A 27,224-nucleotide genomic window follows, 5' to 3' on the forward strand; every position below is an offset into this window, starting at 1 on the left:
TACTTGTATTTAGGACCTTCAAAGTATCATGGAATCAAAGAATGGCCTGTGTTGGAAAGGGCCTTAAAGATCATCATGCTCCAATTCCCCTGTTGTAGGCAGAATAAAGAAACTGAGCGCTCACAAGCCTTAATTTTATTATCAGTGTATCTACTAAGCATTTGATATTGTCTGCAAAGCAAAGATCCTATGAATTTGTTGACTATGTATGAATTTCAATGGTCAAGGTAAGAACCATATTGAATGTAATAACATGGGGGTTTTTTTGAGGAATGTAACTGTAGTTAGTTATGTTACTTGTCTGTGGAATGAGAGGACCTGTCTAAAAACTATAAAATGGTATTCTATTATTAAGAAATTTCTACCATAAAAATTACTTTTAGCTGGCCTATGATGAGCAGTTGCATATTCTGGTCAACTTGCAAAATGAGAGGTTCTTACATTATTTTCAATCTTAAAATAGTAACCACTATATTATTCAGTGTAATATATTTCACAGTTATTAGTACAGAGCCAATATTCTCTTCATGCTGTTTTCTATAATTTGAAATCTGGGGTTCACTGTTATTTCCTTTTTATCTGTATTCAAACTGGTAGTTGTAAAAATGTTCCCTTCTGAACTTCTACACATCTCCAAATGCAAAAATAATAAACATACTATATTCATTAATTCAGTTGATCAATGGTAATCTATAAAGCAGAAATTTTGTGTACGGTCTACTCTATTTTTCTTATAGTTAACTTGAAAATGCCTTGCGCTCACTGCAGCCTAAAACTTCTGAGGACTTTGACCCATGTACTTGGGTCATGGTACCCATGATTTAGGTCAAGTATCTTAAGCCCTTACCCCCTACTTTGACAGAGATTACCATCCCTTGGAAACATACTTTCTGCCTATTTTAAATACTACTAGTACATGGCAATATAATAGGTCAATTAACTTCCAAGTGAGGAGTAAGTGGACAGGATATTTGGTAATAGCTTAAACCGAGCCCATCTACCAGAATTACTTCTTTGACCTGGGACTAGCTTCACACAAGTAGCCTATACTGAGGCTGTGCAAATGACATAACATATTCTATCATTTAATAGACTGATCATTTGTACAGTTGGGGATGCATTCACATGGCACACGCAATTTGCCTAAATTATCAGCATACATGGTGTAAGAAAGAGGTAGCAGCCCAGAAGGTTAACTTCTAAAATAACCTGTCTGAGAATACTGTGTTGAAATTTGATGAACAGCCTGGGAACTTGTTTTCCAGGGACATAGTGCTGATGGGAAATGAATCCGAATTCTGGCTTCTCACGCTTAATTTCATGCTTATTTGGTACTACTTATAGTTTGGGAGTGGACTAAACCAGCAGTTCTATTGTCCACCTTCAGCCTTTACTTTCCCACACAGAAAGCCATTCAATCATCCATTGTTTGGGATACCTCCAAGTACATTTGGTATTGATTCAATATTGCTTTTTGGCTTTGAATTAGTAGCTAGCCTTGGCTAAAAAATGCACACTCTGGCATCTTATTCAGTTTTGCAAGGAGGAACAGAACAGACAATTATTGTAACACAGGAATTATGTGCTATTCACAATTAAAATATGGTTAATTCATTCATTCTTTGAAAACCTCAACAAATATATGTATCAGACATTTAGGAGTCATCTCCTAACCAGGCACAGCTTCTTTCTCTTCCTTTGCCCCTCAACAAAAGCAGTGGCACTTTCATTTTTCCATACCTAATATTCCACAAAAGAAATAGGGCCTGTTACAAAATTTCACCTTGAAATTTATGCTTAGGAATGAAATAATCTAATAAAAGTAATCCTTTGGAGAACAAAGTTTCTTAATAGTACTTGGTTTACATTGAGCAAACCAGCAGTCCAAAAGGGACAGTGATTTCATTGTCTCCATTTTCATGCTCACTTTCACTAAAGAAAGATAGGAGATATTGACAGCATTGAGGTTTCATGCATTGTTGATGGACAGTCTTCATGTTTGGAGAAGAGTCTTGTGATATTTGAAATGGTTTCTTTTTGCTGTCTTTATAGGGTGACTGGGGGCCAGTTCCATTTAATATCTTTATCAATGATCTGGGTGAGGGGTTGACTGAGTCCCCCCTCAGGCAGTTTGCAGATAACACCAAGCTGGGTGGGACTTGATCTGCTGAGGGCAGGAAGGCTCTGCAAAGGGATCTGAATGGACTGGATGATGGGTCAAGGCCAGCGGTATGAGGCTCGAAAAGGCAAAGTGCCAGGTCCTGTCCTTGGGTCACCAGAACTCCATGCAACAGTGCTGCAGGCTGGGTGCAGAGTGGCTGGAAAACTGCCCAATGGAAAAGGACCAAAAGCTGTTGGTTGACAGCAGCTGAACATTAATGTTGGAGATTAGATTTGTCTCTTTTTTGCTAATAGATTTTTTTCCCATAAGTTGCTAGGAGACAACTGCTGGGTATTTATGGGTGCTTGACCAAAACAAAGAGGTGGCCAAAAGTCAAGAGGGGGAAGATCACACGAGTTTTTGGGGCAGGTAAAGGATGGGGCAAGAGGCAGCTACTCTCTCTTGCTCTCTGCGTTGGAGAGAGGATGGCCAGGCTGCTGCTTGCTGCGAGAGGAGTTCACTGTCACCACCAAGTCCGGTCCTGGAAAATCTAGAACGATCTGCTAGTGTGCCCAGGAATTCTGAGCCTCTCCTTCTGCCCTGCTGGAGCTTGGCCAGCCAGCCCTGTCCTGCCTTTGTGGCTTCTTCAGCACTGCTCTTTTTGCTACAGTGTGTCTCTGCAGGGACAACTCAGCAGTTCCAGCTACCATGGCGGAGATTCTGATATATCTCATCCACTAGCCCAGGATTTCCCACTGTTCTGGCTCAGTGCTCTCAAAGTCCTGTATGGGCACCATGATCAGACTGCCCTGGGCTTTGTGAACCAAAGCCCTCGAGGTTCCTGGTTCTGTTTGCTATTAATGCTGTAGTTTCTAAACCAAGATAATGAACCAGCTGTGCCCAGGTAACCAAGAAGGCCAATGACATCCTCCCTAGTATCCACAACAATGTGGCCAGCAGGACTAGTAAAGGGAGCAAAGGGTAGCCCCTTGAACTCTGTTGACGTCTCACCTCAAATTCTGTATCCAGTGTTGGGCTCCTCACTCACTACAGGACAGACACTGAGGGGTTGGAGAGCATCCAGAGGAGGTGAAGGGTCTGGAGTGCAAGCCCTATGAGGAGTGTCTGAGGGAGATCGGGTTGTTTAATCTGGAGAAAAGACTTGTTGATGGGGCATTTAGGGACACAGTTTAATGGTGAGCACTGGTGCTGGATTAATGGGTGGACTTGATGTTAGGGGTCTCTTCCAAACTGAACAATTCTATGATCCTGCAACCAGGGTAATGGAAACATGAAAAACTGTGCAAATACCAAACACAGGAAATGAAGACACTTGATACCAAAGACTGGATAACTGGTGATTCTAAGGACAAGACCTCTTGGTAAAACTCTTCAAGAAAAAAGCAGTAGCTTTCATAGGTGCACATGGAAATCATAGAGACTCTGAAAGTAAAATTGGCTTGAGTGCCAATGCAAATGACTGTCAGCCTACTACTGACACACAGCTTTGTTGTTTTTTGGTTTTTTTGGGTGGCTGTCTGGAGAACTATTATTTCAGTAATTTGTGAAATCATCTTTTTCCTTACAAATTTTTAAGTAACATCCTCTTACAAGAGCTGAGAGCTGTGAACTTTTTTTGTGCTATTATTAAAATGATTATGTTACATTCTCATTCCATGGGCAGGAACTATTTATTCTTACTGTGGTAGTACAGAAGGTCTTGCAATGGGAACCTCAGCCTTATTTAACATGAAAACGATTGCTAATACATTATCATAGTGTTTATCATAAAAATATTTTCATAGAAATGCTAGATTGCCAGATAGCTGTGTCATGACAGCTCTTCTATTTCCTAGCTAAACTGTAAAGATGAGTTACAGAACCCAGTTCTGAGTTGTTCTGAGATGTGTAACCACTGGTTTTACTTCTCCATTATATGGAATAGAATGATCTGAACTGTATGATTGGAGAATAAATAAAATGAATATGAACCACAGAAACAATAGAATATCACGAAAGTCCGTATTATTTGCTGGCACACAGTATGTAAAAGGATATAAGGTTTTACTAGGATAGTTTGTATATCATGCAAACTACTTTTCCCTGGACGACCACAGTGAAAATGGGAGGAGTTTTAGAAATACAGGAAGTGTAAGACATTGTTCATCATTGCTAGTTACAGGAGTTTTTAGGACACAGTAAAAAGACACAGGAAAATAATTATGTATTTATACATGCTTGAATAATGGCTGAAACTAAAAAATGAACTTTGTCTTGTGAAGAGAGAAGCATTCACTTCCAAACCATACTCTCTGAAGAAGTATGACATTATTTGTATTTAGATTTTCAAAACAACGAAGACATACAAAGCAGAACTCTTAATTCACAGCCTAAATTCCTTCAGTGTGACAAGACATATTGCAAATGTGCTTATGAACAAGTCAAAATCCAGTATTGCTCAGCAAGTCTGTTTTTTCAATAATTCGATTCTACGAACGAAATATTGAGCCAATTCTCACTTTGGGACACATACGTGATTCCCACAGATTTCATAAGGAGGTGAGTTACACACGTCAAATGAAGAACACACCTTAGGAAGAGCCCCTGGATGACTGTGAACTAGTTTTAGCTACTTCAGGAAGAAGGATAAAAAAAAATAATCTGGGTCCTGATTCATGTCTAATTTACTCTTCAGTAAAGTGGAAGTAAATTTGTGGCTACCAGTGAGGTAGAAAAGAGGAGAATAAGGCTTAGGAATTTCTATTAAATATTAAGCAGATTCAAAGGTTAGTTCTCTGTCCATGGTTTTGCACAATAGGATATGAATAATTAATTATTCAATATGTAACTCATACAATAATTATGGAGGCAAAAATGTTACTTGAAAAGCAGTTTCAAAAGCTATCTAGTGCTAATGTTTTCAGGGAGCTCAGGTGCACTCAATTTTGCTTTCAGGGCAGCTGTACTGAGGCCATCTCTAGAAATTCAACAGGGGGATCACAAAGTATCCCCATGGTTCTTCTAGATCCAGTGAAGAACCACTTGGATACTACAACGTAGAGGTGTATTTACATGCACAGATCTATTCAGTGGACGTAAAAAGCAGTAATTAGTCAACAGATTTTATTTGCAGCATATGAAATTGAGTGTGCTTTTTGGTCTGAGGCATTAAGAATACAACTTTCCTGCTCGTTTAGCAAATACAGCTTTTTTTTGCAACTATTTGCTGTTTTGTTTTGTTTTGTTTTGTTTTAGTTTGGTTTTTTTTAATATATATGCATCACAAATGACCTTTTAAAGCATCAATTTTCCAAAATTTTCTAAACTTCAGCTTAGCTCACATAGCAAGCTGGATCTTTTAATTTTGTTTCGTGGACTTTCCTAAAGTGAAATACACACTTTATACACACTTTACTCTTTTTTTTGCGGGGGGCATATTGTTTTTTTACTTGGCAACACATTCCAAGTCGACCTCAACTCTGCATCCTAAGTTGCACAGCAATTTCTGTATTGTAATACTTCAATTTTAAGTTACAAGTATGAGAGTATGTTGTGCAAGACCTGTAATCTTTTAGGAGACTTACTTTTCTACAGAATGACCAGAAAACCCAAATTCAGATAGAGTTCTGAAGCAAATTAATGTTGAAACACAAAATGCATTTAAGAAGAAGAAATGTTCCAGTAAATGAAACAGAATTATCTTTTTCCTGTAGAACACTGTCATTTCGAGTACTTTGCTTCATGTAATTTGTCCACTCAAGTATTTTAATGAAGATTTACCTTCCAGTTTTAGACAGTTATGATACAGATTAAGGTTTATTTTTTTCTGTTCCCCAGAACAATTTCCAACTGGAACATATGACCAGGCAGAGCAGATTGATTATGGCAGGAAACACAATAATAGGATCTGCAAGATATCATGGAAGAATTAACAAATCAAATGAGAGCAAATTACAATCATAAGAAAAAGTTTGTTAATAAGGAAGCAATGAGCTGCAAAAAAATACCCAAGAGAGAAAAATCCCAGATCTCATAGCACTGAATTCATTAACAATTAGTCATCTCTGACTCCTCAGTGTGGCACAACTTGATTGGAATAATAAAACTGCACTATCCAGCTTAGTTATTTAGAGTGGGAAAAGCCCCCAGACAGGTGAATACTGGTGGTGTGAGAGCACTGGAGATTCTGCAAGCCCTAAAATTTATTTTCTGGTCTACTCTACACTCATTGCATGACCTCCCATTGACTTCTACAGTGCTGGACTCCAACTCTGACATTTCTCTTTATTTCTCGACAAAGTGGACTCCAGCCTAGGAGGCTCCTTTGTTAGCTATTCAACTGAATATATATATAAAAGGTGGCTGTGGGCGCAATATTTAGAAGGGATCCTAGGTTTGAGGCACAGGGCAGGGTTTACTGAGGCTTGACTGTGAAACACATAGTCATAGAATCACAGAATGGTTTGAGTTGGAAGGGACCTTAGAGGACATCTAGCTCCAAGCCCCCAGCAGTGGACAGGGACACCTTCCACTAAATCAGGTTGCTGAGAGCTCCATCCAAACTGGTTTTGAACCCTTCCAGTGATCCGACATCCGCAACTTCCTTGGGCAGCGCCTCACAACCCTCAGAGAGTTTTTCTTCCTAACTTCTAATCTAACCTGCTCTCCTGCAATTTGAATCCACTACTCGGTTCCCTACAGACCTTTTGCCACCATGGGAGGGGGAACCCGAAGCGGTCACTGCCTCTGACCCCAGTGCCCTCGAGCCTTCCACTGACGAGTCTCACCAAACATGAAACAGGGACCTGAGACACCCGCAACAGCCACCACCCGGTGCCTGTTGCTTTGAGCCCCTGCGTCGGGCGGCACAGGGCGCGCCCTGTCCTTGGGTCAGGAATTCTCGTCAGAGAGCAAGCCGCTACTTCCCAGAACCGGGCGCCCGGCGCGGCGCACGAAACACACCCCCCCGCACCGTGTCCGCTCCGCGGAACTCCGCGCCGGCCCTTGCGGCACGGGCTGACGTCAGCGCCCGCGGCGGGCGGGGCGGAGCGGGGCGGAGCGGGCGCTCCGCAGCACAGCGGGGCGCGGGGCAGCCGGGGCGTCGGGCGGGCGGCGGCGAGCGGGGCGGCCCGGCCCGCTCCTGCCCTGCGCCCGGGCGGAGCCATGGAGGAGTTCCTGCAGCGCGCCCAGTCCCGGCTGGTGAGTTGCGGCGGGGGGCGGCGGGCGCGGGACTTCGCCCGACTTGCGGGGGACCGCAGCCAGCGGGCTCGCCCCCGCAGCCCCGGGTGCGGCGCCCGCGGGTGCTCTCCGAAACTTCTCGGGGCAGTGTTGTGGTCCTCTCGGGCGGGCGGGGACGGTGACCTTCGCAGCGGCTGGGGCTGCGGCGTGTTTTAGGGCTGCGTTTTCTTCTCACACCTTGCTGCCCTCTAATTACTGTTGAATAATGCTCTGCTCTTTACGAACCCACGAGCGCGGATTTGACAGGCATTGTGGGGGGTGTCAGCATGCCGTTTGAGGATTATTTGCGCATTTCTTGGGACTTCAAAATGCATCAAGTTGCATAGTTGAAGGGAGGGGAATAATATGCGAAGTCGCTGAAGAAGTATTATTTCTGTGGTCTAAATGGCACTAGCAGTAGGGGATAAGTTTGGGTAAGCAAGAAATTAAATAACTTAATATGAGCAATATGTAAAGGTTACCAGGGTTCAGCATCACAGTTATGTCTCAGTTGTCACTGGTCGCTAACACTGTGTCAGGAATCACAGAGGTATACATATAGATCGTGTTCTCAGACGGCTTGTTGGTGGATAGGGCTGTGCTGAAACTGCAGAGTGCTTATTTTGTTTACAGTGATTGTTAATCTACCCCAGACAGTGTGTGTGTTTCTCCCCTTATGTGCACTGCAAAAGTAGGATGTTTTTAAGGCTGGGATGGTCTTAGGCCAGCTCATTTTCCATTTTGATTTTCTCTGCAAAACTCGGTTTTACTGACTTCTTACCTTTCATGTATAGCCTGCATGTCCATTAATTATCCCAGCTCTAAGAAATGTGTTCAGTTATAGGAGGAGTAGGACTGGGTTTGTCCTATGGCTACTTATTGTATCCTGTGGTTTTGGGTATTTGGTACTTGTAGGGCCTTCCCAGTTTCATAGATATGTTAAGAATCTCTGGAGAGGGAGCTGTCATAAACCCAAAATGCTCTTTCTCTGACAGATGTGTTTTTGTGTCTAAAATTATTTGTGAAAGATGATTTGTTATACTATCCCTTCTTGGCATACATTGTTGGAAATCAGAGAAACAAGTAATTTTTCAGAGCACCGGAGAAGAGATGAGAAAATGAATGTCTTAGTGGCTTCCTTAATATTTAACTGTGTTGGCAGATATTAAGGGTAAATAGACATGAAGTGTGAAATTCTGGTCACGTGCCAACTAAGTTGTTTTTTATGAGTTTTTAAAATATTTTCCTTACGTTTTCGTATAAGCAATTGAACTTTGGTAGCTCTCTTAAAAGATAGTGCACAGTGCAGTTACAAATCCTTAATACATTTTTCACATTAGCATTTCATGTATTACAAAATTTGAGATGGAGATGGTAGTGGTCTTGACAAACTTTCTCCTCAAGTACATCATAGGTAGTCTTACTTCTTAGACATTAATTATGCAATGATAATGCTTCCCATTAGTAAATGGCATGCAGCAGAAACAATTTGTTTACCTCTAAAAGCAAATATTGCACTTGTCTTTCTGAATAGCTTTTGATGATCAGAAATGAGTTGTCCATAAAAACAGAATCTAAAGAAGCCCATGGAGATTGGAGAACAGATAATATTACTTCTTTGATTTATAGGAAGTGGGGAGCACAGCAACTGTACACACCACAAGAGCACAGCCCTTTATATTCTTGTAGTGTGTGTTTTCAGAAGAAATGCAGAATTCTCTTTGTACCTTCTGAATCATGGGAAGAAAAGACATGTTTTGGAGCAGGCCTCTTCTGCAGGAGTGGTATTGGTGGGGTAGGGTCTTTCTTTCTTTCTTTCTGTCTTAGTGATGTTTCCGTATGGGCCCGTCAGCTGAGCATGGCTGGGGATGAAGCGTCCGAGCACTGCTGCGCTCAGTTCAGAACAGATCCATAAATCTTACAGGTTGTCTTCAATTTGCCACTCCACTGTGTACTACAGCGGCCTGAAAAGGGTAACCCGGAGAAACTGAAGATTTTTATTCTGCAACATGAAAGGCTGATGATGTGTTTTCCTTTGGCTTGGTCAGGCCTTTTGTGGGGGTCGTTCTCAGCTGATAGCCAGAGGCCGAGTTCAGGTCAAACAATGAGCAGTCTTTGTTTCGACGCTGATGTAAGGCAAAGCTGTGCAGGGGAATGGGTGAGTGACTAAGGAGGAAGGAGCTGCTGTGTGTTGTGCTACTGCCATATCTGTGTAAGATGCTAAAAGGCCTACAGTTGTATCTGAGAGGCCTGGTGATGCCAGTCTCACAGTGCTGGTGTTTCACATCACAGGTATCCTTGTTAGGTTAAACAGATTACAGTGCACTGACTACATGATTGCTACTCAACATGAGTAACGGAAATTTTTTTCCAGAAGAACAGTTGCTCCAGACCATGCAGGGGAACCTATTATAGGAAGTGCTTTGTCATTCATTTGGGTCTGGATCCAGCCACAACATTAATCAAGGCTGTTTATCTGCACAGAGCAAATTATAGCCTCGGACTGTGCTGCACCAAGGACATGCTTGTTTTTTGTTTTCTAAGACTTCCTATTGTGTACCTTCATTGATTTTTGGAGAGGGAAATTCTCTGTGTATTATCTGTTAGTAATAAAGTCTCAACTAGACTATTTCTTCATAGAGAATGATGGATTTTGCTTTCATAGTTTGTTAACTGTAAAATGCCCTCAGTAATTTTCAGTACCAATCTTTAAAGTTGTTACATGTAATCTATGTGAAACTAAGGAGGAAAAATTTAAGAAACCAATACGTGACAGAATATAAGAAGTGCCATAATGATACTTTTCACATTTATGGTTCAATTCTGCAAGTTTTTCTCCATTTTTTTGTAAGTCCAGTAATAAAGTGAGAATACATGAGACTAGATGAGATCAGAGATCCTTCTGAACAATTCTATCTTGTCTAGTGGGGGATTATAAACCGTAGAATACACAGGCTGATCAGGTGCTAGAAGCTTAGATCAAAATGTATAGCTGAACTAACATGTTAGCCACAGCTAGAACCGTCTTCTATACATGTGGCTACATCATGTGCTTGTTTTTTTATGCTTTGGCTTCAACAAAATCCCTGAGACAGTGAGTTTTACAGTTTTATCGTGTGCTTTGTTTGACAGTGACAATATCCTTGTTTGTATGCTTTAAATTGCCTGATAATTTTGATGTGTGTTCTATGATGCTTCAACATAAGTGAATATTTTTATTCCACTTTCTCTCTGATCTTTAGTTAAGTATTACCATTTCCTCCTTCTCTTCTTTCAGGCATTTCCAAGCTAAAGTTTTCTGTTGCCTCTTCATACATGAGCATTATTCTATCACTCCACTTATCCTTGTGCCCTTTCTCTGAAGATTTTATTTAACCATTTGAAAACTGGGGAGCACAGAACCACTTGTCAGGTTTAAGTCATGACAGCATAAAAGACTGACAATAGTACAATGACTTACCTTTTTTTTTTTTCATTTTCTTAGGGGTTCTTGCTATCCTACTTACTCTGTTTTACTGTCAGAAGGCATTTTTCTGATGCTTTCAGAGTATCATGTAAAGTGAATGCATGATGTTTTCGCTTAGTAATACCTTTTTTAAAGTATGATATGTCACATCTGACAGTGTACAGAACCTCACTACTATTAAAAATGATGATGGGTTGTTTTCTTGCAATTTTCCTAGTCTGCACTTAGCCCTCATTTCCATTTACTGTTTTATTCCCTAGTCCCTCAGTGTTATGAGTCCTTTCTGCAGTTCTTGTAGCTAGTTATAGAATTGACTCTCCTAAAAAATCTGGAATTTTCTGCAGCTTTTTTCATCTCATTATTTGCCTGCCTGTCCTACCAGAGGGATATTTATTATTTATGGAAATGAGAAACAACACATATCTCAGCACATACTCTTTTGGAGAACCCTTCATAGTTACTTTTTCTTCACTGAAATACTGATCATTTGTTCCTGTACTTTTTTCCTTAACTTTTCATTCTGTAGTATGTAATGAAAGGATGACATCCCTTTTTTTCTTTGGTGATTTTGTTTCTTCATTGGCCTATAGGAAATTTTTCAGTAATATTTTAGGGGATCCAAATATAATACTTGCTTGTCCTTGTCTGCATGCTTATTGGCATATTTAAGAACTTTACTTAACTTTAAACAATTTTGTACAACAATGTCATACTTCACAAACACTTTTTCCCACTATATTACATTATTAATCTCTTGGGATTGGACTCTTTCACGTAATCTTATGTGTTTCAGACTGTTACAGTGAAGTGGAATGACTGAGAAGCTGAATCAAGGGAATCCGTCAAAAAGGAAGCTGTAAGAATTAAAAAAAAAAAAAAAAATTACAGAATTACCTCTGAGAGATGCTGAAACAAGGACTGCCAGAGAGTGCTTTATTCCTGGCTTTAGGTTTGTGCCTAATGGAGAATCTAATGCTTTGTATGCTGGCTTCAGGGAAGTCAGAGAACAGAATGAGCCCTGGAAAGTGCTGATGTTACTGAGATAACCACATACTGCAGCAAAGTGCTTCAAACTAGTAATTGAAAGATGTTCCTCCTCCTGCAGAGAATAGCAAATTAGCTGGGGATATAATCTTTCTAAGTGCTATGTCATCTTCAGCAGTTAACGGTTTCTGGAAAAAAAACAAAACCTCAAACCCTCTGAAAATTGAAGTTCTTTTAATTCCTTGCTGATGCAAGAAAAGAGACCAGAATAGTAGACCAGTGTTGCACCTGGCAGGGTAACACACTGGACAAATGGGGTATTATGACCCCAGACAGGTGTGCCCAAGGAAATCCTGGATGGGGTGACTGGACATTTTCCAAACTGAGGGCCAGACCCTTGACCAAGGGATGCCCTTGAGAGTAGTAAGAAAGGCTTTTAAGGCTTTGATAGGTATAAAAAATGAATGTTGTTTGTTTCTGAGGCACGGAATTTCAAAGAACAGTTAGTGATGATGGCACGACTTGAGTAGATTTATGTGACAGCAGTTTAAAAACAAGCTGAGTCACTTATATGCTTATTCATATTGCCTCTTATTTTCCTGTCTGGGTTTTTTTGTTTTTGGTTTTTTTTGTCAGTGGTAGGCAGTGGTTACTTTGAAAATAATGTTTAATTTCGTTGGAATAGTTTTGGTTTTACACTAAGTGAGAGACACTACAGAAGTGAAGCAGAAGTTATTTTCCCAGAAATTGCTGAACATCTCCAAGCTGAGGAGTAAAAAAGCTTTCAAACATTTAGACAAGTAATCAAGTCTTTCCCTCTCATGTATCTTTGCATTCATCTAGCAGCACACAAGGGACTTGACTCCACTTAGCAGGGTACTTACACTATGTAGGAATTTATGAGTAATGATACTGATTTCAGTTGCAAAACTCAGATATAGAAGTTGTATATACACCTAAAAAGGTTGCAGAATCGGAGTATTGTGGCTTATTAACTGTTTCTACTTAAATCTGTCAGAAGAAATCAAGCAGCAGCAACTGGAGTCAGTGTTTATTAGTAATAAGGGAAAAAAGTATAAACATTGAGCCAACATACTTCTGAGGTGAATTTTTAAACAAAGCATAGTTATGGGCAGTTAGAGTAATACTGAAGGGCTGGTTTTTGTCATCATGATGCAGTTTCAAGTGGAATACTTCTTCTCTTATGGGTACCACATAATCAAAAATATTTCTTAACTGGGAAGAGAATTCAGGGAATCCTAAGAAAATTATTTAAAGAATTGACGTCCAAGAAAAAAACCTACCTAAATGTAAAACTTGGTTAAATTACTGAGACATGAGGGCAGTCTGGATCTATGAAGTTGCTAGAAGCAATGCAAAGAAAGGAAGGAATCATGCATTCAGGTACATAGATATAAAGATGTATTTGCAAACCAGTCAGCAGAAGCTTAATAAGGAGAATATTTCCAGAAAATGAGGTGTATTAGCAAGGAAAACAGTTTCCCACAGGAAAGAGAGAAAGCCTCTGCATATAAGCAAGCCAAAATAAAACCTGAATTGGATGAACATATGTAAAACTACTTTAAAAAGCAGCATGTAATGGTAAAGACAATATATTGGGTATTTTAATAGGCTTTTACAGTTCCACTAAAGTCAGACAGACTACAAACATGTGACAGAAATTGAGAATTAAAAATGCTTTTCCCCATGGGTTTTCATGGTTTGGGATGATAAAAATAGCATTTTTGAGCAATAATCTACGTACCTTGCTTTTCGTCAGTCTCTGCTGCAGTGGTGAAGCACACTATATTGGTCATGATTAGGCCAAGTTCTATCCTGGTTAACTTTTGGGGTGTTGAATCATTGCATAAAGTATGTACCTGACATACTTTATCCTTTGTTCTACACACAAATTCCAAAGGCATTTCAGTGCAGTGTAGTAGGGTGTTTACTAGGGTATCAAACAACTATTAAAGTGTGGCCATGGTTCTGTTGTGCTAGATTACATACAAATACTTAATTAAATAATTGGTTCAGTTCCAATTCAGAGAGTCTGTTGGACATACTGGTGGAAGTGGATAAATCCAAAGTAGTAGTATGGTGGCAATAGTTGTTTTTATGTTTCCTAACCTATTGGTTGGCATTTTAGCAAAGGGCAGTTTTGAGTAGGAGTTAGAAAAGGCCAGAAAAAAAAAGTTGCTGAGGTTTGGAAACGTGTCTTTAAGCATAGGGGCAACATCAGAGAAAAAGGAAATCTGACTACTCTTTCCTTCCCTCTGCTATAGACTGTCTGAAGACAAAACTTAATGTTTTGTTATTGAATGGGAAATGATAGACAAAGCAGAGAAGGATTTCAAAAAGTTTCAAGGTGGGCATTTTCTTGAATATTTTGGAGCAAGGAGGGTGGGAAGTGTCTGTGTGGGCAGAGTCAGAGCCACAGGCTAGGAGGGGATGGGTTTACACAGCATGGTTGTGGAAGCTGCTAGGTTACTTCTGTTGGAACCAAATAACGTTTATGTTACCATCAGGTAATGATCGCCAGAGTGTTAACTCTTAGGGCAGGTAGGTAGGAAAGGTTAATGAGCTAAACAGGCCTGCAGGGCTTTGCAGTAGATGAGGTGTGTATGTCTAAACTGAATATGACGCCAGGATTACAGACTGGAGTTATAGGTAGGATACTTTCATGAGTCCCTTCTGTATCTCTGTTTTGTATTCCTCTGAGAGAGAGGTGTAGTAAAAGGAGAGGGAGTAAAACCTCAGCTTTAACTGTGCTCAGTTAGAGTGTATGATTGTGTCTATGTTGGGAAGGTGTGGTTTTAGTTTGGAAAGGACAGGACTGGAGCAGCATGGAAGTACTGTTTGTCAGCCTGGAGTCCTGAGGGAGATCAGGATTAGGATTTAAATTACTTCATAACATTCTTGTTATATTCTTTTTTCTTAAAAGAAGGGCGTCTGTTCCCAAAACCAGTTAGACAGGTCTTTAGTTACTGGTGTGATATCACTTGTTCTAATGAGATCCAGTTAGACTGTGACACAGTAAGGACAGAGAATGGACAGTGAAAAGATTAGGAAGATTTCAGAAAATGATGATGTCTGGAGGACGTCAGATAGTTCTCCTTACTTGTTTACTTAATCATTTGACAGTAACTCGATGTGTAATAGGCCTAATAGACCTAATGCAATGGCCCAGTTCCATCTTGCACAGTCATGACCTCCTTCTGTATATTTCCTTCTAGCTGTAATTTATTAATCTTAAACCTCTTTGTAATAAATTCTGTCTAGAGCACAGTTTGATTTTGCAGTGTATCTGTTTAGTACTAGTTAATGATTTACCTGTTTTGTACCACTTAGAAAATTTTGATCTTGCTATATTTAGATAGCAATACTTGTGTTCACTTGTGTTTACAATTGGCACAGTTTTGGTTTTTGATTTAGTCTTGTGTGTGGAACTGGCGCAGTATGCAGTCCCTGTTGCTAACTTACAAGTTAACTACTAAATCAGCCTTTGCCTGTGAGGTACCATCTTGCTGTGGTGACCTTATCCCTAGTGATTAATGTCATTGTGCTACATTGTGCTACACAGCATAAAAATTGTCATTCTCAATTCGTACTTCCTTGCACTTGTACAGTAGTGATTACAAAATCCTGATCAAAGAGGAGTTGGTAGGGAGGAAGAAAACTCTGAATTGTTTTTTCAGCTATTATCATGCTCTTATAAACACTGGAAATATGGGGAGACCTAGCATCTGTAGTTTACAGAGACAGGCATATTCTGCTTGGTGAACCTTGTATGCTGTTCTGGAGTCAGTGGGACAGGTGGAAAGAGGAAAAGTTCCCTTTGATGAGAAGCAGAATTCCTCTGCTTGGAATATATTTGACTTTTTCTGAAGCAGTGATAAATGGTAAACTTTTGAACACTTGCAGGGATGGTCCTAAATATAGACAGTTGGCAAATAACCAGTTGACTAAGTCAGCAGCCTTTCTTTGACTTAGAAAAGGTTTCAGAATTCAGTCAAAGTCATTTGCAGGCCCGACTGTTTTACAGCTGAGTCGAATGGAGTACAGTGATGGTTTAACCTGCTGGAAAATTAAGCTGCAATGTTTGACAATGCTTGTATGCAGTCTGTGTAAGTTCCATACATGTTTACTTAGTTTTCTTACAGATAAATCTGCTAGAGACTTTATCCTTAGCAGTCACGTTACGAAGAAGTGGCTTTTTGTGATTTACCTGACTGTTGTGTCTGTAAGAGGGTTTTTAAGGTCTATATGAAATCTTGGAAAAGTCAGTCTGCAAGGTTCCTGCAGGTCTTTTTTATGTTTTTCAAGTAAATAGCCTTATAAAGTTAAAAGACCAGATGTGATTTAACTCCCCATTTCCCTTCCAGTCTCTTTCTGGTTTTGGATTTGGTTCTGTGCTGCTTTGATTTTTGAAATTTTTCTAAAATTTAACTGACATAAAAATGGCAATTACTCATTCAGTTGAGATAATTGTAGTGCAGAAAAAAAGTGAAATTTTCCCTTTTTACAAAGATGGGCTTGACTGTTCTTTCTCTTGATTTAGTTGAAATAGGATGTGTGGTAATTTTTTGACTAGCAAAAATACTGTAATTCAAGTTTACTTGAATGACAAACCTTTTTTAAAATTCAAAATTAATTGCTCATTCAGTCTGTGGGGGATTTGTAGGTTGAATGGTATCACTAGGGCATTCATTGTCTGTGGTAAAGAGATGATATACTTCTTCTCTGCGATCCTAAAAGAAATCTGTGCATTTGTCTCTGTGACAGGATGGGACTGTAGAGGCTGATGATAGATAAACTGTGCAGTTGCTGCAAACAGCTTTAAAATTTTGCAACTTGACTACTTTTTTTAGGTAAAATTTGTTTTGTGTATGAAAGGAAGAGGTATGGGATAGTTTTGTATGATTCTTTGTTTTCTGCATATTCTAAAAGGCAAACTGCATAAATTTATATAAAGGCAGTTCCATGCTACAGGGAGGGATGCCTTCCCTTCATTGAAAATTTGATGCACACTAGAACTTCAGCACTGATGCTCCTAGGAGAAGAATAAAAAGGTTTCATTGATTGAAGTGGTATAATTATGCATTTACGCCTTTATTCCGGGCGTAAGAGAATAGTGTAGACTAGAATGCTAATCTTCGATTTCCAGAGACACTGGCTCATATTCTGTGTAATGCACATGTGAAAATGAATGAAATAATCTAACGTTAGCTATTTGTTAACATCTTAAAGATCATTGCACAGTTTTTAACTGTCACCTTTTGTGCAGTGGAAGAGGAATTTCTGAGGCTGGGTCAGAAGTATTTTGCTTGATCTGTATTGTAAAGTTTGTGCAATAGTTATGGTATGGTATGAGCCTGTCTCAGTATCGAGGTGTTGAGCCTTCATTTGAAAAACCAATCAAAGTAGCCATCAACTTTCCTCCCCCACCCCATATGATAATTGAACCAGTAATAATATCATGGTCTGTAAAGATCATCTGTTTACATATTCTAAGTAAAACAAAAGTTAAAGTTGATAAAGAAAATGACCTGATCTAAAGAAATACTTTTGTTTAAGTATGTATGAAGACTATGAACTCTGCTTGGCTAAAAATGATGAGATCTTGCTTACATTTATACTGGGTAGAACTGAAGAGAGTGGCCCCCGTATGTGAAAACGGAACACCAAATATAAACATGCTCTCTTTTAATGCCAACAGCATTATGCAGATGAACTTACTTTCTTGTGTCTTTTTCTCCTCAACTTTATATTTTCCTAAGAGGGTGAAGTAATGAGTTACTTATTTGTATTTTTATTTTATTTTTCCTTTCCCCTATTTTTTTCTCTCTGCTCAGTCTCCATTCCAACCAGTACAATACTCAACAGGCAGAGCTATGATACTGCCATGTGGCTTTTAAGAGTAGAGAAGTGTACTATGTGTGTGAAATTAGTGTAGATTCTCAGTAAATTTCAGCAGTTTCAGAACACTGTAGTGTAAGTACTTTGTGGTTCTTCGTCAGTGCTGGTGATAGTGTATCTTGTCTTTTCGTTCTATGCCAACGAATGAGCTACAGATTTGTTCTTTCACACATCTTATGTTTTAGGATAAATTAACCTTTTGGGATGTGATTGTTTCTGAACTGCCACTTTCAGTTCTACCATAGAACATGCTGTCTTCTGCTAAAAAACCAGATTATCTTATGTGCTTCTGCATTTTGCTGCACTGAAAAATAAGCAAAGATACTAAACAAGATGTGAAGTGACATTCTGCATATTTCTAGCTCCGTTTGTTTGTGTGTGTCCTCTGGTGTTAATTACTTGCCTTTTAAACTAGTTAGAATTGGTTTAAGTCTTTGCATATTTCAAATTTTCAGACCCCAAATCAGTGCTTCTTGATGGTGTTGAGGCGAAAGCAACCTAGTTAGTTGCCTATTAAGTAGTGATTAAAATTTAACTGCTTTTCTTTCAACCAGATAATAATTACTGATAATGAATTAACAGTAGTCTGTAGGAGCAGAATCTGCTCTCTGCTTCCATAAATCAGATGTGATTATACGTATATATTTTACATAATTTTCTGAGCAACAGTAAAATATCAAAAGCTGCAGCTGGAGTAGTAATCTGATGTGTTCTGTCCAATTTAAAAACTCAGAGAAAGATTGAATTCCAGGCATTGTAAGGTGTAAGCATCTCTTTCAGATTCATGAAAATCTCTGTTGCAGATCTATTGCATTGGGGGAATGTGGGACTCACTTTGAAGCACAGGTTTGGATTTTGATATTTCCAAAGTGGCTGCATAGATTCCTTAGGAATAAGCTATATATGATAGCCAAAGAAGGTAAGACTGAGGAAAATGGAAAGGGGCTGCAAACGCTGAGTTTTCCAATCTGGCATCTCAGCCTTGGCAATTTCACTTAGTCCATACTATCCCATTACCACTTTCATGTAGGTCACTTGTCCACTCACATTCTCTTGCACACACACAGAGAAACACAAACCCTAGGGAGTCTGTTTCTAGAAACTGTTGAGATAGACAGGAGAATTCCTGAGGTGATGGGGGTAGAGACCTTACTGAGTAAGATTGGTCAAATTGGAATCTTTCATGCCCATTAGAAACACTGATCTCTTTGGTAAATTTGCATCTCTAAAGAAGGAGGAAACTAGCCTTTCCTTATGCCCATATGGCATGCTATAGCTTTTGACTTTCTGACAAACACTGTTAAAGAAGTAAAGTTCTGTTAATGCTTTGATTTGAAGGAAAAATTTGAGGGCCTCAAGGGCAAGACTTCAAAAGAATGTCTGAGGTCACTTGGCTTGCTCAGCTTGAGGGAAGAGAAGGCTGAGGCAAGACACGGGGTGGTGGCAGGGGAGCTGCTGATCTCTGCTTGTGAGTGGTAATAGATCATAAGGAAATGGAATGAAGTTGTGCCAGGGGATGTTCAGACTGGACCTTAGAAAGGTTCCAGGCTTCTCATGGAAGTGTTCAAAGCATCAAAGCCTCTCAGAATTCAAAGAGGGTCTGGGTGATGCATTTAGTCTTCTAGTTTAGCGTCAGGTAGTCCTGCAGGAATCAGGGAGTTGGACTTGATGGTCCCATGAATGCCTTCCAACTTGAGATATTAAAGGATTTTATGATTCTGTGAAATTTGAAGAACGTTTATGGCTTCCTTTGAAATAAAAAGAAGTATGGTAAACCATTTTTTGCAAGATCTTCTACAAAATTTAAAATGGATCTATTTTCTTTGTGGTCATAGTTTGATATACTCTTGCATACTTTTCAAGCCTGAATATTAATAACTGTGTAATTAACAGATTCAAAGCATCACAGCTTCTTGAGAAAGCACTTTAAATCAACTGGCTTGTCATTTTTTGACAGGAAGGACAGGATAAGCTCCATCCCTCAGAGATCCCAGCAGAATACACAGCTGCAATAGGTGACTGAATGACATTGAGACAGTTACAGCTGTAAGACTATTTATCTTTACATTAAAAAGATTTAGCTGTCATGATATACTATTGATCTGTGACAGTCCAGAGAAACTCAGAAAAGGCATGCTTCCTTATTCAGATATACTTTTTTTTTTTTTGAAGAGTAGACCTCCACAGCATTTCTTTCGAGGACTCCTTCACACATTGCTGAATGTTTAGAAAGTAACTAATATTTGTGATAGTTTGGTGTGAATTAGTTTGGTATGTCATAGAAGAACTTGTCTGCACTGAGAGTTAGAAACCACTTCTGTAATAAAAATAAGCAGAAGTCAATAGATAACAGACAGGGCAAGGGAATTTTCTTGCATTTTTGCACCTTTACAGAAGTACTTGGGTGCTTGCAAGCCCCATTCTCTCCTGTTTGTTAACACTGAGTATTTTGAACAAGAGTATGGTGTGACACATTTAAATTATGAATAGATGGCTGGAAATTATAGAACCTTATTTGATATGATTGCTGAGTAAGGGTCTAGGCTGGGGACTGAATATCATACACACACACACACATACGTACAGCTGCCCCCTCCCCCCCCAAAAAAAACAACAAAACAAAACAAAAAACAAAAAAACAAAACAAAACACCAAAAAAAAACAAACCAACTAAAATGAAAAACGCCAGCATAAATATCCCTGTATACCTTCCCCCTGCCCCCCCCAAAATACTCCATAGCAACTAATAAATCAAAACCTCAAGACAAAAGTGAAAGTAGAATGGTAACATTTATTGAATGCAGAAGTGTCCTGTTTAGGTTCCAATTCTGTCAAAAGTCTAAATAAACTTGCAAACTTAACTTGAATCATGAAAACTTATTTTCACTACACTTACATTCTTAGTCTGCTGGTTTTGGTTGCTATTGGTAGAGAGCGTCCCAACTTTACATAATTGCAAATGGTTCATTGCAAATTAATATGAATCAACATACATAAAGGTTAAGATGGCTCAGACCCACTGACCTTTAGTTGCTAGGTCTTTTTCCTTGTTAGCTCCTACACGAACACCTGCATGAGTTAGATAGTTGTACTGGGAGACCAGAGAGCAATGTAAATCAAGGGAATCATATGTCATTGAAAATAGGGTGTTTCCAGTCACAGGGAGATGAGTTTTCCCCTTTCTGTCATCTTTGGTGCTCGTACCTTCCCCTGCTGAATGACTTATGGAAAGAAAAGTTTTTTCTATTGTTTCTGAAGAAGACTGGGCTAAGCCATGACCTTTTTTTCTGTTTTTGACAGGTTGGTCTGTCATACAGCAGAATTACAGAAGGAATTACTTAGGCAGAGGTAGTAGTATCTGTCTTCTGTGCCCTGCTGTTTGCAAAGCTTTCCAAAGTATCCAAAACTGATGGCAGGGGGTTTTTTTCTGAGATGTTATATATTTATTAAAAATAGTTATATATGTATTAAAAATAATATTGATATATTAAAAATTCTTGTAATTTAAATAGTTTTTACTGCATTCTCTGGATGTTATTTCTATGCTGAAGCATTAAAAACCAGCATTTTATGAGAATTCCCTTATGAGGAGCAGTTAGATGTAGGGTTCATGAGACTATGCTATGAACTTTCATTGTGTTATGCGTTTTTAAATGGCATTTTGAATTTCATCTTATTAAGTATTGCTATAATTTTGTTTCACATTGACTTTACAGACTAATAGTAAGCAGAGTAAGAATTGCAGATTTTCTTGCTAATGCTATGTTAAGCAAATTACACAGACCAAATGCTTCATACTATACGTTTCATAACAAAACAGGTAATTTAAGTCATGCTTTTATTAAGACACTTAAATATGTTGGTATTGGTATATCATGTAGGCTGGCTTTAAGGAAAAAAATAAATAAAATTTAAACTTTTTATTTTGGTGCTAATTGTGATACTAACTACCATAGCTGTTAACATCCTGGTCCCCCAGATTAATGGACATCATTACAATGTATTTGTAAGGCTGGTGTTTAAATCACAGAATGTAAAATTCAGGTGGTTTCAGCAAGTGTGGATCTCCTCAGACAGGCAAATACCATTCTTGATATTTGCTTCTCATATAGTGCTGTGTGTAATAGATGACTCAAATCACTAACCCTCTGTGGGTTTCTATAAATTTAAACAGCTTTCTAATATCTTGTAATCTTGTAGTGGATGTCTCAAATCTGTTTTAAGTCAGTATGTTCTTTTATGATATGACATGCTTTTTTATTCAGGAGTGGCAGTATATATGTTGGTGCTTATATATATGAACTGTCTACAGCTAGGGATTAAATGTTCAAATATGACTGAATATAATTATATTGCCATTTTACCAATTCTTCTTTGGCTGATGGTAAGAAAAGTTATTGTTCTGCTTAGCTGGTGAAAGAAAGGAAAGAATTACGCTTTGTTTATTTTTAACAGACTTTCCTAATTCCATTAATGCTGAACAGATACACTTTTCAATAGCAGTACAAGGCCAGTATATGCTTCCCATATAAGGGAAGGAAAGCTACATGTAGTTATTTCATTTGTTCTTTTAGTGAAAAATACTTCCATTACACAAAATACTTGTAACTGTCCCCTGATATGCTGAGATGTATGCAATTAACTAAGTAGAAATAATGAGCTAATAAAACAAAGGAGGTTGGGAGCAGAGAGTGACCTTACACTGCAAAGCCATGAAATCATCACCAGTTTCTGTTACCACTCTTCCTGTTCTGAAAAGTGTTTATCTGGATGCTTGTCAGTATCTCCAAGGGCAGTGGCTCTCTTTAACATCTTGAACACCTTGAGGACACAGGGAAATATCAGTTCACGCGTTGTGGCATTCTTATAACTGGAAATACAGGAATTGTCTTATTGACACAGAATGCGTGTGTGTGAGTTGGAATAAGCTGTGTTGCCAGTGGCTGAGGTGAGGTTTTAAATGCTGTCTCAGTGTCCTCAGAGTTGACCAGTAGGAAAATCTGGGCCTGGATGCTGTGAGCAGCCTTGTGCATAGGTATTTTGGCTTGTATATGTCCCTTTTATGGACCTAGGGGTTTTGATTTTGTTTGTGGGTTTTTTGTGGGGGGTTGAGGATTTTTAATGTGAGTTTTTGTTTGTTTGCTTGCTTGCTTGTTTTGTTTTTATTGTTTCTTTGGGTTAGATTTTTGGGTTTTTTGTTGTTTTTGTTTGTTTGGGGTTTTGGCAGTTTTTATTTGTTTGTTTTAGGTTTTGGTTGGTTGGTTGGTTGGTTGGTTGGTTGGTTGGTTGGTTGGTTGGTTGAAGGTTTTTTTACCCCCTCTCCCAGAGACTTAAGACCTAGGAAGGATGTTGTACCTTGGATTTCTTTACTCTCAGAGTTTAAGCAAGGTTTTAGCTCTGTGGTTTATTGGAAGTATGGTAAGCCTGAGAAGGAGAAGATTTATTTTTTGCTGGTTTACATATCTCTCCTTACCTTTGGACCGTTTGTTCTTAACTACAGTAGGCGTAGAAATCTGTGGAGTTTTCTCTTCCCAACAATGTCCTCTTGGATTGAAAACCAAGACCTTGACTGTTGGAAGAAAATCTAGTAAGTCCCTCTGTGAGGGAGGGCACAGATATCAGTGATTTTCACAGAGTAAAAATACAGGATAGTGTCTTCAGTACAAAATTAGGAGATACTGAAAAATAAAAGTTGAAAAATTAATGGTTTTTTTTTTGTTTGCTGTAACCATTTTTTTAAAAAGCATTTATTGTCTATTGAATTAGCTAGGGCAGCAGATTTGCCAGGGATGATGAATTGCCCGTTTTGGTGTTAAGTAAGAGGATTCAGCAAAACTCATTGAGGAGGATGTCTTAATCAGTCATTAATGTCTCCTCATATGTGAATTTGTCAATTTATATCTCCTGTTACGTTCTGCCTAATAGAATTTTAAATAATACATCGTGAAAACCTTAATCCAAATTAATGAAAGTGAGCCAAGTCTTAAACTAAAAAAGCCTTTTACTTGTGTTTGTAGCTCTTATGTTCTGTTTGTGATTACCAATTTTTATTAACTGAAGTAAAGTGATACCCTTAAAAAAAGTTTTATAGTTTTATGATACAAATAGTGCTTTAGTTTACTTTGTAGTTACACTTTAAGTGATTTTGTCTAATTTTTTCCATACTTTTAAAGCAGGAGTTGATATGCTTACCATAAAGATAATTTCTAATACTATATGCTCTCTGATTCTATGGTTCAACTTTCTATAACACGTCTTTTAGGAGATGAAATTGTACGACTGTGACAGATAAGAGTTTGTGCAATCAATATCCTATTTACCATTACTGCAGTTTTCCTTCCATTCAAGGGGGGGATTTTTTGTAGTTAGTGACAAACTACTAACTTCTATATGAAGAAGATGTCTTCATTGTATTGTGACTCTTGACAGAGCTTGGCTGTGCTGGAGCCTTACTTGATGACTGCAGAATTAACTTAATTCCTTTTTTCCCCCCACTGTACCACTTGTTCTAGTGCATTAAATTAAAAAACATGGCTCAGTTACACATATATTCTATGTCAGACAAAATACTTTGATATGGAGCTGTGTTTCAGAGGGAAAATAGTAATCTTTATCATAAATATTGTTTGCAGTATCATTGTGTCATTGGCACAATACAAGAGTAGTAAAACAGTAGGTCAGTCTTACCCAGAATATGTAACCTCAAGGTTCTTAATCTTTTTTTTAATCTTTCTAATGAGCACTGTGGTGCCTTGAGAGGCTTTATCTACTGCAGTGCTGAACTCTGAAGTGAAAGAAGAAATGGGAAATGCAAGTTTGAGCATATTTTCTCCAAAAGATCTTTCCCAACTTGCCTTGGGAATGAGGTAATTAGGAATCTACCTCATGAAAACTTTTTGCTTTAAAGTGATTGTTATTTCTTCCAGTTCTTTTACTATTTTTGCATTGTCAATTGTGCTAGAAAATTATGAGGATTAGATTCACTGTTTTCCCTGATGCACAAATCCCTGAAAAATCATATACTCAGCAGTATTTTAAATGTTTTTCTTGAAACTCAAACATTCTGTGTTGATTTCCTACCCTTTTCTCATTGAATGTTAAAAGAGGAAGTTTTTCAGTAATTTAGTACTAGTGTTGCATTGCTTCAAATTAGAATATTTGTGGATTTTAATTTTTTTTTCAGGAGTGTATTCTACCTGCTTTATCTATTTAGAAGGAAAACTAACATGAGCACAGCAAAAACTAATGTTTTAGATTGCTATTGTATATTGCCTTTCAGCATACTTTAATTAAAGTGACATTTGTTTGTCCTGTAATATCACCATTCCCTAATTGATGTACTGAGCAAGCACCATGGTGACAAGATAAGTTGCTTTGTTTTGTTCCATATGTCTGTGTTCCAAATTTTCCATAGTTTTAATTGGTTCCCTGCAGAATAACATTTACAAGCATATGGTATGGAAAATGCTGACTGCATTTGTTATCATATATTTTAGTATATTGGTGGCACTAGATCACTAAGCCTTTAAATGTGATTATGAGGTTATTTAATGCAGTCAATCGTGTGCTTAAAACACAGCAAAAATCTGCAGTGAGCCAAATGGTATCAAGGAAATATGTTTAAATGTCTTCTTAATGCTTCAGGGATAGTTGGGAAGTCTGATTCACAAAAGGTTTTGGGTAGTGTTTATGCTGAAACGTATTTTGTCAACTGAGAGCAATTCTGAAAGCTCTGTGGAGGCCACTTGCCATGACAAGAGGAATATCTGTAGGAACTGCATAGGCAAAATACCCGATATGTCTAGGCTTATTGACTTCTGAAGAAATGCAGTGGTATAAGCTGATGAAGTGGAATGGACGATCAGCTTCTAAATCTCATATGTCTGGCTTTGAAGACTTAATTAGCACATTTTTGCATAATTCTGCTCTGGAACAAGATGTCCAGTGCAAAAGGAAGGGACCATGAGTGACTGAGAAGACCTCAGTCATCTCAGTGCATGTGAGGGTCTTAGTTCAGTAGTATTGACATAGATTATACCTCTTTGGTTATGCTGGAGGGAAGGTGTGTCATGTTGAATGGATTGAACTGAGTTTTCTGGTAAGGCAAATTGATGAAGGTGGTTTCAGACTGCTCCAGGAAGTGTTCCATTGGTCATTGTATTAGTGACCCTTCTGGATTTTGTGAGCAGACTGTATACTTGGACACAGCCCAAATGATAAAAGAAAGAGGTTCACTCCATACATGGATATTTCTGATGTATGTATTACATCCTTTGCATATATGTTCTCTGTCCCTAGCCTGAGCCCAGATGAACTTACTAAATAAACTACTTAGAAATTTCTACTGCTGTAATGTCATCTATGTAAAAAGTAGCATTAGGCATTAAAGAAACATCATTTTATTAGTGTCTAGCCCTACACTGAAATAATACACGTTAAAAGTAATACAGCATTGTAATCATGCATTTTCTTTCTTATTTGCAATATGTCTGTGGCTCTGATACTAGTGTTATAGTGAGGGCAATTCAGAGATCTAAACAGTGTAGACATAACTAATTACTGTATGAGTAAGAAGTGCATTCTCATAATGAAGCATATGTTTTTATTCTCATAACATCGCAAATAAAAAATAGATTGTTTTTTTAAAGTCAGGTTTTATTCTGAGTGCAGTGTCATTTTACTAACAAGCACAGTATTACGACTTTTATTTTGTGCTCAGATTTTACATTGAATCAACCAAATATTTTCTTTCAGAAGGACAACAGGAGTTAAACATATTACAGTATTAAAATTTCCTCATGAGAAAAGAAGCTGTCAATGATAATAAAGAAGTTTTTGTGCAGTGGTGTATAGAGCAGGCAGAGCAGAGCGCTACTGGATGCTGCAGAGGAATAGGTGTCTGGTTTTCAGTGTGGAATAAGAAAGAGCAACTGAAGTCATGGTGAAGTTAAAAACTGAAACAAAAGCCTAAACAAAAACTGGCATCTTTTCAGCATCATTCTTACTAGAGAAAGGGTGAAAATCCGAAGACATTTTAGAATTATAATATATTAAAAACCTGTTGAACAAGAAAGGCAAAAGTGGAAGTGACTTTGGCCTGATCATCTCTTCCAGCTATGATTTTCTTGCACACTAATGATCCTTCTACTGAGTTGTTGGCTTACTTCAGATTATGGTTTCATGTTCAGCTTGGTGCCCATCACCTAGGGGTTACACTGAGTTAGGAAATATGAAGCTTAACTCCAAAGGTTTCTGTTAAATGCAATGTTCAAGTGCTGCCCCACTCTTGGTAAATTTATTCTCAGTTGCAAAGTTGCTTCCTTCATTTTAAAGAAGCAGCTAAACTTAAACAATCCAAGGTCAGATGTTAGGTCTGTGAGAGGCAGGTATATTAACTGCATTGTTTGGATTGCATTCCCTTGCCTTCACCAAAACAAACACACCTGTTTTCTCCAATATACTTTCTCTTTGCTCTCTGTAATTTATTCAGCCTCTGCAGTGTATGGTGTAGGAGTTTGTTGCTACCAGTCACCTCCT

General features: G+C 38.4%; 1 protein-coding gene across 4 annotated transcripts in view; it reads left to right on the plus strand.

Annotated features, from left to right (window-relative positions):
- Positions 1–7,180: 7,180 nt before the first annotated feature.
- PRUNE2 (prune homolog 2 with BCH domain) overlaps positions 7,181–27,224 on the plus strand; it is a 132,407-nt gene continuing 112,363 nt past the window's right edge. For all 4 annotated transcript variants that reach the window (XM_066181794.1, XM_066181793.1, XM_066181795.1 and 1 more), the window contains exon 1: positions 7,181–7,300. In XM_066181794.1, the coding sequence (XP_066037891.1) occupies positions 7,265–7,300 (36 nt within the window). In that variant the 5' untranslated portion in view covers positions 7,181–7,264. The remainder of the gene's footprint in view (positions 7,301–27,224) is intronic.

The sequence above is a fragment of the Chamaea fasciata genome, unplaced genomic scaffold (genome assembly GCF_029207755.1).
Source record: "Chamaea fasciata isolate MVZ Bird 193981 ecotype frontalis unplaced genomic scaffold, bChaFas1.0.hap1 SCAF_4, whole genome shotgun sequence".
Lineage (NCBI taxonomy): Eukaryota > Metazoa > Chordata > Aves > Passeriformes > Sylviidae > Chamaea > Chamaea fasciata.